Source organism: Panthera pardus, unplaced genomic scaffold (genome assembly GCF_024362965.1).
Source record: "Panthera pardus isolate Hobbes unplaced genomic scaffold, ASM2436296v1 HiC_scaffold_8, whole genome shotgun sequence".
Taxonomy (NCBI): domain Eukaryota; kingdom Metazoa; phylum Chordata; class Mammalia; order Carnivora; family Felidae; genus Panthera; species Panthera pardus.
In genome coordinates this window covers 80,875,131-80,888,284 of record NW_026527013.1, presented here as the reverse complement: position 1 = coordinate 80,888,284, position 13,154 = coordinate 80,875,131, and the positions used below count along the sequence as shown (strand labels likewise).

General features: G+C 40.4%; 1 protein-coding gene across 3 annotated transcripts in view; it reads right to left on the bottom strand.

Annotated features, from left to right (window-relative positions):
• The window catches only part of RELN (reelin), a 525,148-nt gene that overhangs the window by 53,631 nt on the left and 458,363 nt on the right, over positions 1-13,154 (bottom strand). For all 3 annotated transcript variants that reach the window (XM_019451245.2, XM_019451247.2, XM_053898155.1), the window contains exons 44-46: positions 12,517-12,775; positions 11,408-11,657; positions 7,181-7,349 (exon numbers count right to left, since the gene is read on the bottom strand). In XM_019451245.2, coding sequence (XP_019306790.2) covers positions 7,181-7,349; positions 11,408-11,657; positions 12,517-12,775 — 678 coding nt within the window. The remainder of the gene's footprint in view (positions 1-7,180; positions 7,350-11,407; positions 11,658-12,516; positions 12,776-13,154) is intronic.

The window sequence follows — 13,154 nt, the reverse complement described above, 5'->3', positions numbered from 1 at the left end:
GGTTGCTCATAAGTCAATAATAGTTGAATGATAGTTGAAGCTGGGTGATGACTCTATTGAAGTATAGTTTGCTATTTTCTTAAATTTTGTTATGTTTTAAATAGATAAACGTGAGCCAAAAATAATCTGTGCTCCCTTCAAATTCATAGTAAAATTTTGATTTGAGGATTACAAAGAAAAGAAAATGGTTATCCTATTTTTTGGTAAAATAAGGATTTATTATTTTCGCTGAGAATCATAATTAGTAATGATACTAACAACTACAGTGTTCTGAGTAGGCCTACTGACAGCATTAAAGACTTTGGACCATCCTTCAAATAAAAGGAATTTCCTATAATTTTTAAAACACCTTCTCAAAGGAGAATGACTTCTATTTAATTGTTAAAGCAATCTTAAGAATCCATAGATAGCAATATGGGTGAAGTACAGCCAAGTCTCAAATTCTCTAATAAAATTTTGGCAACAAGATTGACAACAGAGAAACCTTAGTTGGAATGCAGAATTTCTGTAAACAGTTTTATTCTCTGTTGTAGTGGAAATGGAAATAGATTTTATTGTCTTAATGTGCAAATATTAACATATTCAGTATGTGAAAATCAATAGTACCATAGTTTACATCCAACAAAATTATTTTTTATATTTATTTATTTATTTTTGAGAGAGAGAGAGAGAGAGAGAGAGAGAGAGAGAGAGCGCACAAGCAGGGAAGGGGCAGAGAGAGGGAGACAGAGAATCTGAAGCAGGTTTCAGGCTCTGAGCTGTCAGCACAGAGGCTGACACGGGGCTCGAACCCATGAACTGTGAGATCATGACCTGAGCTGAAGTCAGACGCTCAACCAACTGAGTCACCCAGGTGCCCCAGAAGAAATTATTTTATGTTCTGTTGTCCTGAAACACCAACAGAAATTTGGTAAAGCAACAGCAATGATGTTCAAAGTATCAACATGATGCATGAGAAAATGGTGACGTAAGAGAAGTCTAAGGTTTCCTTGACCTGACTGAAAAATTTTAGCATGATGTTCAGCAAAACAAATGTCTGTAAAAAGTCTTTCAGAACTTACTAGAAAACTGAAAGTAACAATGGAGATAAATAATACCAAGGCAAGTTAAAAAAAAAAAATCCCTCCTTTAAAAAAATGAACTTGTAATTCCCTTGAATATTTCTCCAAGACAAACCCCCAGAATACTACCTTTAGTTATTTGGTTTTCTTAGCAAAATATCTTTTCTCTGAAGTTATAGTTGGGATTATCATTGAAAATATCCTCCCTCCCTAAATCTGTTTACCTGCAAACAGGTAGAGACTCCTCTAACCCCATTCCATTATCCCAATCCTTCCACAATCTTTTTGCCCTTTCTCGTGCTTATCACTTTTCCTGTAAACTTCCCACAAACATTAAGTAGTGTCCATGCTGTGGCTAAAACCATCTGGCTTCCAAAGTGTTGCAGTTAATCTTTAAAGACAGTGGTATTGCTAGGTCATTAGGGCTGGTAGGAAGGAATGGATCATCTTCAAACTGTGACTTAAAATAGCCAAGTCACACCTGAGCCTTCCAGTGGCAGCACCCACCCCCTGCTCTTTTCTCAGTGGATTTGAGTTACCTGCCCTTCTGTTGACTTACCCTCCTTCTCAGGTGACATTTCAAGAACCCATGCTACTTGAGCCACCTGTTATTTTTAGATCTGGGGTTAGTAAACAGGAGGAGGCAGATTCAAATTAGGGGCTATGAAATTGATTTTGGTATCTTCCTCTCCTTTTCAGCCTCTCTCAAGAACTCCTGCATTCTCTCTTCCTATTTCTTCGAGGACTGTATCTCTTAGGCAAGCAATAAAAATGTAGAACTAATAGGGGTGCCTGGCTGGCTCAGTCGGTTAAGCGCCGACTTGGCTCAGGTCATGATCCACAGTCTGTGGGTTTGAGCCCCGCGTCAGGCTCTGTGCCCACAGCTCAGAGCCTGGAGCCTGCTTTAGATTCTGTGTCTCCCTCTCTCTCTGCCCCTCCCCTACTCACGCTCTGTGTGTGTCTCTCTCTCTCACGAATAAATAAACATTAAAAAAAAATTTTTTTTAAATGTAGAACTAATATACTGGTTAAGCCCATGGGCTCTGGGGCCAGACAAGCTTTATTTATTTCCAGTATCTTACTGAAACTTTTCTTTTGAAGGTCACTGACTATCTCCTTATGGAAAAATCTAGCAAATTTATTGTGAAACTTTTTTTTCATTACTCTATAGCGTGTGTCACTGATGGCCACCTCTTCCTACTTGATATTCTATTCTTTTTTTTTTTAACGTTTATTTATTTTTGAGACAGAGAGAGACAGGGCGTGAACAGGGGAGGGGCAGAGAGAGAGGGAGACACAGAATCGGAAGCAGGCTCCAGGCTCTCAGCTGTCAGCACAGAGCCCGACGCGGGGCTCGAACTCACAGACCGCGAGATCATGACCCGAGCCGAAGTCGGACACTTACCCGACCGAGCCACCCAGGCGCCCCTTGATATTCTATTCTTACTTGCTCTTGGATACCACGTTCCTCTGATTCTTCTTAAACTCCCCTGAGTATATCCTCATGGTCCCTTTAAGAACTATTTCCACTCAATCTGCTACTAAATTTAAGGATCCTTTCTTTTCCTTTTGAATGCTCTCCCAAGTTGAACTGCTCCAGTTTTACAGCTTTGCCTATTACCTCTATGCTCATGCCTCCAAAGTTTATTATCTTTCCCTGGGCTCTGAACTTCATATTTCTGTTTCTATTTGTATTTCTAGTCACCACATTTAATTCAGCATCATTGGGTTGAATTTGCCACATTGTCCCTCCTGGGATCAACTTTTGCTTCCTCCCCACTTCTCACCACTCTCAAGGGCTTCAAACTTTACAGTCGTCTCCGGAAGGGTGCAAGGGAGAAAAATCTGGTGAGTTTTATCAATTCTTTCTTTGAAATGTCCTGTAATATCCGTCCCATCCCCTGCTTGTTAGCTGTAGCCCAGACCCTTGTGACTTCATGAGAGTCATTATCACAATGCCTTTGCCACTTTCTCTTACTTGCCTCTCTGTTCTCCCAATTGTTTTTTTCTTGGAAGAATATTCTCAGCTCGAAATCCACCATAGTTCATTTTTCCGACAAGTCTAAACTCCTCTATCTTTCTTCAGTGCCTGTGATAGTTAAGCCAACTCCACTAACAAACAACTTTCCAGAGCACCCAGATATGAGCCCGCTGCCTTCACCAGCAACTCCTGGGCTCTTGCCGGGCTCATGAGCCCTGTTCACATTGTTTCCCTAATTTAGAAATGTCCTTCTCCTTACCCACCTAATTCCTAGCCATCCTTTAGGCCACGACCCATCTCTTCCATGAAACCCTCTCTAACTCCCGCATTCAACATTGTCTCCAATTTCTAGCCCATTCCTCATTGAAGCTCTCAATTATATACAGCGTGTTTTATTTTTAAGTTGTCTATTTTTCTCCAATGAGATGGTAACCCCCTCCAGGGCAGGAACTTAAGACAGTGTCCTACCGTTACCATGGGTTTGCTCTTGTTAAGTGAGCTTAGGAAGACTTCTTAGTCTGACTGAAGGTAAAGTCTGATAATAAACTTGTGCTATGCTTAACAAGTATGATTATGTTGTTAACTCATAGATGTAAAAATGATTTACATTTTATAAATACTTACAATGTCCCAAACTCATCCATGCACATTGATTAGATTTCTTAAAAGTTTATTTGAGAGAGTGTGAGAGCAAGGAAGGGGCAGAGAGAGAGGGACAGAGAGCACCCCAAGCAGGCTCTGTGCTGTCAGTACAGAGCCTGACATGGGGCTCGATTTCACAAACCGTGACCTGAGTCGAAATCAAGAATCAGAATGCATAACCACTGAGCCACCCTGGCAGCCCCATTTATTAGATTTTTATACAGCAAAAAGTCTCATTTTTCACATGAAGACCCTGCAACTCTGGGACATGGAATGACTACCTTAAAAGCTCACAGGGCTGAAAAGCTGGAACTCTCCACTAAAACACAATGCTTTCCACTCATTTATTTCTCTCTAGTAAGATCTAACTTAAGCAGTGTATATGGGAGTAATAGAAACTATGATTCGATCTATAGCAGCTTATTTAGGTTTTAACATAGAAATGTCTGGAGCAGAGTGTAATGTCTCTTGTGTTTACTCTCAGGGCCCCCTTCCCAGTGAAATGTAGCAGCATCCATTCAGTTCAACTCAGAAACCACAGTCATCTTCAACATTGCCCCTCCCCTCACCTTCTCACATCCATTTCATCATTAAACTTAATTTTATCACTTCTATTTCTCTTGAATTTCTCCACTTGTCTTCATGTCTCCTGCACCTTACTCCAAGCTTCCAGCACTTACTGCCTCTAGAAGAGTCTCCTTACAGCTACTCGTATCCTCCCCAATTTGTTTTTCAGTTAGAATACGCTTTTCTGATGCAAATCTGAGCATGTCCCCCTATTCCTGGGGCACTTCAGCAGGCTTTTAAGCACCTATGTAACCATCCCCAGATCTTCAGTAAGACCTACAAGGCTCTTCATGGTCTCACTCCATCTCACTCCGCTCTCTCTCTAGATCTGATACATTCTTTCAGTGTCTCACATATGCCTGCTACTTCCTATCACAGGTTGTTTTCCTTGCCTGGAACACCTCCCCCTACTGTTCCCCTAGTCAATTCCTATCCACCCTTTATCTATTACTTCAATTATGCTTTCCTCCAGAAAGTGGTCCTTGACTCTCCTGATAAAGGCAAATCTCCCTAGGACATATCATCTCTCAGCATCATGCAACTGTCCTCCATCAGTTACCACAGTTGAATGTTTTATTTACTTCTGTGATTACCGCTGGTTTCTGGTTAATAGTTCTTTTTCCCACTGGACTGAAAATTTGTTGAGGCAGGGGTAAGTTCATCCCCCTCACACAGACCTAGCATCCAATTAAACACTTCAAAAAATATTTGTTTAATGAATAAGTGAATGAATAATTGCTACTGGTAACTACCGGCCATTTTAGTTTGGGTAATGATTTTGTGTCAATTTGTGGATAACCAACCTCAGTTGACTCTTAACTACCACTGTGCCAACAATACTGGAACCCTAGCCTTGTGGTCCTATGATAAGCGAACAGGTGGACAAAACTACCACCGGCACATTGTCACTCCTCACCCCTACTGAGCAGATGGCTTTAAGTCATCAGCATCATGTTTGTTTATGGTGAAGAGCTACGAGCTGAAATTCTCAATTCTAGAGAGCAAAGTAAACATAGGTGTCGCAATACTTTGCAAATGTGGAGGCAGTTAAGTGAACTCAAGACAAAGAGGTACCACATTTAAAAAGTAGCTGGATATAAGAGCAGATAGAGTATAGCTATGCTAAGTTCTGTGTGAGACAAAGTGTTCTGAGTCTGGCACACTGTTCTCCTCATCTCTGGCATAGGGCAGAGCACAATAAGAAGTAGGTCTGGCTTGGGCTCCATCCATGTGCATTTCTGTCTGAATTATCTAAAGGGCCTTGTTACAAGGCAGGACCACCTTTAAGACCACTGTATAACAGGGGCTTTGAGGGTAGTACAATAAGCAGTGCATATTTTCAATATGGTAACAAGAGGAAAGGGATGCTCATCAGATTTCTCAACTTATCATTTGAAAGGGCCAAATTCTTATGGGTAGGTGCAAAAGACAATTAAAAGATATATTAAAAGAGGAGGAATAATTACCTTTCTTGAGTAGAAAAGTCAAGGGTATAATCACTAGCTGGAGTAAATCTTAGAATGTCTTTTATTTGCAAAATGCTACCAAGTAGCAGGGTAATAATTCACAGAATTCATAAAGCCTTAAAAGACTGTTGCCTTAATGGAGTTTTTTTTTCTATTTTACTTATTAAGATCACCTTAATAATTCATGCATGGCAATACCTTTAACGAGCAACAAAATCTCACGTATCTCATTTAAACTTGGCAACTCTACTGACAGTTAATATAGTCTCGTAGCTCTGAGCCAGCAATTGTAGAGGGGCCTTAGGCTGTTAGTAACTGAAACCATCTCATTTATGATAATCCCAAGAAAAGTTATGTCCTAGATGAATAGTTGAATTTTATGATCATTTGCTAGGAAGATTTATTCATTCTTCATTTGTGGGGAAGCGAGGGACCAATAATGAGCCCAAACTGTAACTCCCGTTCCACATAATTGCACTGGTTGCTTTGCTTCTGTCTTAACGGCAACAACTGATTGCCATTTTTTTGGGGGGGGGAGGGAACAGAATTTCCCATCAAGATTTTAAAGCTTTCCTATGATTAGCACCTCCTTGGATAGTGAAAAGAGAGAGGGTCAGGGAACACCATCCAGTAGGCAAGGTGAATTCTCTGTATAACTCAAAGCACTTTCCAGGCAATTTTATTAAGCCACCACCATTTCTTATGGACTCAATGAATGACACATTCATAATTGTTTTTCATATAAAAGAAGCTCCAGGTGGTAATTCTCGAGATACTGTTTAAAATAAAATTTCAAAAGCAGACAATAATTTTAATACACACTTATTTGCTCTATCTATTGATATGACACCACTCACTGCTGTACCTACAGTAGTCTAACAACAGACTCCATTTAAACCTATTCTGTATGCAATGTGCCTGTTTTAAATTTAAGTGAATCAAGTCGGAGACTCTCACTGATCCATATACTGTTTTCTTGCATATGCCATTCTTTAAAAGTGTTAGAAATAAAAGTCAGTATAGGCCTGGCTTTTGGGAAAAAAAAACAGAACAATGTCACCACAAAAACTGGCTTCTATTTTGCTTATTTTTTTTTATTCCTCCTTTTTTTAAAGTAAGCTCTACACCTAGCATGGGGTTTGAACACAAGACCCCAAGATCAAGAGTTGCATGCTTCACTGACTGAGCCAGCCAGCTGCCCCTTATTTTGCTTATTTTTAAAAGTAAACTCCATGCTTTGTGTGGAGCTCAAACTCGCAACCCCGAGATCAAGAGTCACATGCTCTACTGACTGAACCAGCCAGGTGCCCTTATTTTGCTTACTAAGATCACCTTGTTCATTCATGGCTGGCAATACCATCAATCAATAGCAAAATTGCATATATCTCATTTAAACTTGTCCTAAAAGCTGATATGACAAATTATATCAGATTTGGGTTCACTACATGCAGAAGCATCCATACCTGGTATAGGGAGGGAGAGGCAAAGTGATTCTGGTCCATTTGTTGAAAGTGTCTGATACCAGGATCCGCTGCAGGTGATAGCGACTGCATTCAACATTGGTAGGTAGACAATCCCTTACCAATGGGTGCCATGATAATCCAAGGTCTACTGAGTATTCCAATTCAATAGCTGAAACAGGAAACACCATTCTGAATATCAATACATGTATGTAGACCCAGGAACGGTAAATACTTATATCTTCTTATGTTTTAATTTCACTCAGATGTCAATTTGATTTTTCCTCAGTATTTATGTTTCCTATTTTGAAATGTTTCCCGGTTTGATTTTTCCTTCCATACAATACTAGTTATTATTTTTCACTTTCCAGATTAAAATAAATTTTCTTTTAAGGGGGTATGATCAAGTGAAACATAAATTTTCCTACATCACTCCTTATAGTGAGAAACTTTCAGAACAAGCATAACAAAACCATTGTTTATATGTAGTTAAAGCAACAGTAATGATAGTTATATATATATATTTATTGTTTAATCTAATAGTTACAATATATTATAAAATTATACAAACTATATATAATTTGAGGTACTGTAACTATATGGTATCTATTTAATAGTTAACATACAAATACAAACATAATAACCATATATTTTAATGATTACTTTTTAAAAAGTTTTAAAAAACTGAGCAACTTTCCTTAAATTTGACCATTCAATAGGGATCCTGACCAATAATGCCAGTTTTGCTCCTGATACAGGTTAAACTTCTTACAAGTTGCAAAATCTCTTTCGCTCTTATCCTGCTCTGCTGTGTTGTGGAATATACTGGGAAATAAGAGAAGTATCAGGAGGGACCTGAAGGACATGTAACTTGTGCCAAAGAAGGCAGTCAGGCTGTGGGTCTATGAAAAGATACTTTTCTTTTTCTTCTTCTGAAAAATTCAACTTATGTTCTATGTTTTGTATTTCTCTTTAAGTCTTTAGAAACTGCTTCAGGCCCAACCTCCGTATTGAAATTGCTTCCTCTAAGGCCGTGATTCTCAATCTTGGCTGCACACTGAAATCACCTGGGTACCGTTAGAAACTACTAATGCCAGGGTCCCACCCCCAGGGATTGTGATTTCACTCTTCTGGGGCACAGCCAAGGTATCAGGAGATTTAAAGCTCCCCAGGTGATTGTCATGCACAGCCAGTGTGGGACCACTCACTTCAGGGAGGTTCCTAGCAACCTTTTCTAGTTAAATACAGTGGTTCATCTCAGTCTTCATTGTTCTTGTTCTTCCTACAGCGTTGGATGTTATTGATTATTCCCCAATTCTTGAAACTTTCTTTTCTTTTGGAGGACATTATTCTGAATCTCCGCTCTTACTTTCCTGTGACTCCCGTGCTAACTAGCCCAGCTGTGGGCATTCTTCCAGACTCCATTTCTGGTCTTCTGTTTTATGTGTATACTCCTTGGGCTTCAACTATGACCTGTGTGCCCAGATTTGCCAATTTTATGTCTCCAAGCAATTTCATTAATTCAATAAATGTTTGCTCAGCCTGGCATTGCACCGGATGCTGGCCTATTGTGGGTGCACAGTATAGAAAAAGTTCCTGCTTTCCATATTGTAAGTCCTCTTCAGTCAGGGGATCTGCACTAAAAATTACTTCTAGAACTTGTTGTGATGAGCATCGGGTGTTATATGTGATGAATCCTTAAATTCTACTACCAATATTACACTATATGTTAACTAACTAGAATGTAAGTAACTTGAAACAAACAAAAAAATAAATAAATAAAACGACTTCTACCCCAACTAAAGAAAAACTCACCATTTTCCCTAATAAATAAACATCTTTTCTTCACTACTAAATTCTTTTCTTTTAAATGTTTATTTATTTATTTTGAGAGAGAGAGAGAGAGAGAGAGAGAGAGGGAGGGGGGGGGGAGAGAGAGAGAGAGAGAGAGAGAGAGAGAGAGAGAGAGAGAGAGAGAGAGAGAGAGATTGATTGCACAAGCAGGGGAGGGGCAGATAGAGAGGGAGAGAGAGAATTCCAAGCAGGATCTGCATTGTTAGTGCAGAGCCTGATGCAGGGCTTGATCCCATGAACTCTGAGATCATGACCTGAGACAAAATTAAGAGTCAGACACTTAACTGACTAAGCTATTCAGGTGCCCCTCTTAACTACTAAATTCTATCAATGGCAATGCTTTTGCACTTGTTTTCTGGGTTCAAAATTTATAAATTATTTTAGAAATTTTACTCTTCTCTCTTCTTTACCCTCTGTGTTCAAACTGTCAGCTGGTTGTGAGATTTTCTGCTTCTTTCCTTTTTGTCTGCATTGTCTCACATCAATATTATCCATCTTATTTCTCTTCATGCCACCTCCTCTGGAGATTACCACTGAGGCTTCCTTATTGGGATTCTTGCCTACCCACCTTCATCAGCTTTTGGGCTCATCTCCCAGAAACACACCATGCCGCTTCTCTGCACTTGAGTCCTTTTATTCATGTCCTTGTCAGGTACAAATTCTTTTTTTTAAACTTTTTAAAACATTTTTCAAATCTTTTTTTAATGTTTATTTTTGAGAGAGAGCATGAGTGGGGAGGGGCAGAGAGAGAGAGAGAGAGGGAGACACAGAATCGGAAGCAGGCTCCAGGCTCTGAGCTGTCAGCACAGAGCCTGACGCGGGGCTTGAACCCACGAACGGTGAGATCATGACTTGAGCCAAAGTTGGATGCCCAACTAACTGAGCCACCCAGGTGCCCCTATAAATTCTTGTATGTGCCTTGTAAGGCTCTTCTTAGTTGGCAACTCTGCTTATCCATCTCTGCTTTCGTCTTTGATTTTGTCATTTAGTTCAACCTTTCTCAAGAGGCTGTGCCAGCCTATAGTAGAAAGTACACAGGAGGGTAGAGTGTCAGTCCTGGTGCTAGTGCAGGCCTATTGTGTCATAGCTTACCTCCTTGGGTTCCCATCCATTTCTTATGCTACTGAGGGAGTAGGCATCTAGAACCTTACCACCCTTTTCCATTTTCAAAATCAGCACTTTCCTCTCCTCCACTAGATGCAAATATTGCCTGTTCAGGCAGGTCTGCTCATGGCTTTCGGCATGGACTAGGAGGACCCCCACCTCTGTCTCTTTGCTTATGCTGCCAGCCTAGCTTGGGGTGTCCTTTCTTCTCTATTCACTCTTCAAATCCACTGCAACCATCAATGCCCACTTGAGACAGCTTCTTTGTGAAATCTTCCCAAACTCCTTGGATTGGCCATCCATTGGTCATCTCACTCTCCTTTGAGCTCTCATCACATTTGGCATCAGCACCAATTCACAGAGCACTTGACTTTGTCATTTATTGCACTCTAACTTTTGGAAGTATCCCCTCAACTAGACCTATTGAAGACAGATGGGTACCTTATACTTTTCCATGTTCCACCCCTGCTGACTAGGTTAGTGCTGACTAATCGATCCTGAGGTAGAAGCTGCACTTCTGGGAGTCCCCTTAAGATATGTCCACTAAGTTCAAACTAACAGAAATATGAAAAATCTGGATTTTGTAAGACCTTGGAAGTAACCAAATTTGTCAGATGTTGGCCCCCCAGAATCTAAAACAGAACAAGGTCCTTGTGAACATTCTAGTTTGTATCTCTTGGAGGAAGAATGATAAGGGGTGGTAAAAGGCTGGAAGACTACCAGAATCCCAACAGGTTTGCATTCCAGTGAAGGCTCCAAGTATGCAATGATGTCAGTTTTTATATCTCCTAGGATAGGTGTGTGTGTGTGTGTGTGTGTGTGTGTGTGTGTGTGTGCAAGTCATGTGTGAGTAGGAGTGTGTGTGTATACAACCTTGAGGATGCAAACTGGTCACAATGAGGGTGGCCTAGAATATGCTATGACCTAGAATGGCGAAAAGTATAAGGCAAAATGGGAACAACAAAATGTCATGATTCCTGGGGAGTTGGAAAGAAGACAGTAACCAGACTAATCTAAAGCCCTATGAATTAAAACCTATGCAAATGCAAATTTATGTGTAAATCCTATGGCTTATTCTGGCATTCTCTATGTGATGAGAGTTATAATTCTGCAAATCTGATCGTACAAGAAAATTCTGGATTTTCCAACAAGAGATATATTAGGGGTTATTATATCTATCTATCTCTATCTATCTATCTGTCTGTCTGTCTGTCTATCTATCTCTACCCGGAAATGGGGTAATGTTCCTCTACCCGGAAATGGAATTTTTACCGTAACAGGAGTCTGTGACTGAGCAGGAGGCAGCGAAATCTATCTGCAGGAATGAATCCTCATTCACAGCAATGTCTGTGGTGACCACATAGCGGGTGCTGGCCTTTTCAATGAAGACTAGGGCATCTCCGGTAGAGCCACACACAGGCATCTTGGTGCCTCCTGGGTGAAGCAGCCATTTCCTACTATCCAGGGTTGTGAAATCATCCTCCAAGACTGTATTACCAGAAATATTTCCTCCAATAAGAATCTGAAATGTATTTTCAAGAAAACAAATTTTTAATATGGTTTCAAGAGACAAGAAGAGTTCCGTCTTTTTGTTTGTTTTTATCTGTCAGATTGCTCAAAACTGGCATCATACAGCAAGCATACTGTTTGGGGCCTTTCAGAATGCTTTTGTTTATGTGGTCTGCTTGCCCATCTGGCAAGAAGCTACAGAAAACAAATTGAAGTATTGACAAAACCATTCACAGCCTTCATGGGCCAAATTGTGCCTTTGGAAACTACATGCACCCAAGCTGGGAAAGCAAAAGTTGGCTTACATGTGATTATTTTCCATGTGAAATTTCTATTTAAGGACAGTTGTATCCTAAAGCATTTCAGTTCCAATTTTTTGCATGGATTCTATCATTTGTTAACAGGTTCTTTGGGATCTATTTGATATGCATTTTATTATGTATGAAGATCGTTTAGAAGTGTCCATGAGGCTGTTAGGAAGATTTACTTATTTCTTCTTCAAAGGCTAGGAACGAGGATTTGTAAACTACTGCATGTGGTACCAGTGCTAATTTGCACATTTTCCTTTTAAGAGAATTATAACCTCGCATCACACTTGATAAAGTCCCTCTATCCATATGGCAGAATTCTCTATGAGCAGGACCTGGGCCTTCTGTTGTGTTGCTGGTTTTTATAGGCTCAGGCAATTGAAGGAAAAGAGAAGGAAAGGAAGCTAACTGCCATATCTAATCTAGCTGTATGCCCTTGGGCAAGTCATTCAATTGTTGGTCCTGGGCTTCCTCTACTGAGCGAGGGGGCCAGACTGGATGCTTTGTAGGCCACATGCAGCTCAAGTGCCAAACATTACAATAGTTAATCCTGAGTGGACTGACCTGGTCGATAACCCAGGGACTGTAGAAGTGCCCATTTTCAGATGGTTGCCACCAGCGGAGGCGAGTAGAAGTGGAACGGGCCTTCAAGGGTATCTCCAGGGCAATGTACCTGCCCACGTTGCTGGAGTTGCTGAAAAGGAACTCTTGAAGGAGGCTCCATGAGAGGCCGCCATTGAGTGAATACTGTAGAAGCACGGGTTGGCTCCTGGGGTCAGGAACACCTTTACCACATCCCAGCCTCATGAAGAACTGCACAAATCTGACATGAGTAAAGTTTACTGTAGATTTTTTCACTTCAGTGAGAAATGCACACTATTAACATAAGACAAGCACACAGGGTAATACGGGGAAAGTGCACGGTTTTAAAGAATATGATGATTTAACAAGTGTCTAAAGCAATCATTTCAAATCCCAATTTTCCTTGTTAATGTAAGGGAGTTAATGAAATGAAAAAAAGGCAATTCTGTACTCAAGTTTATATTTTGTACCCTTCCACAGAGGAGAGTCTGAGGGAACTGAGCATTCCCCAATCCTGTTGTTACTCTATAAGAAGATGGGAGGGGTCCAAAGCCTCTTCAAGTTTGGGAGTGTGTATTGCTATCTATTTAAGACAAATTTGTCCTTAGTATCTGAAGCTG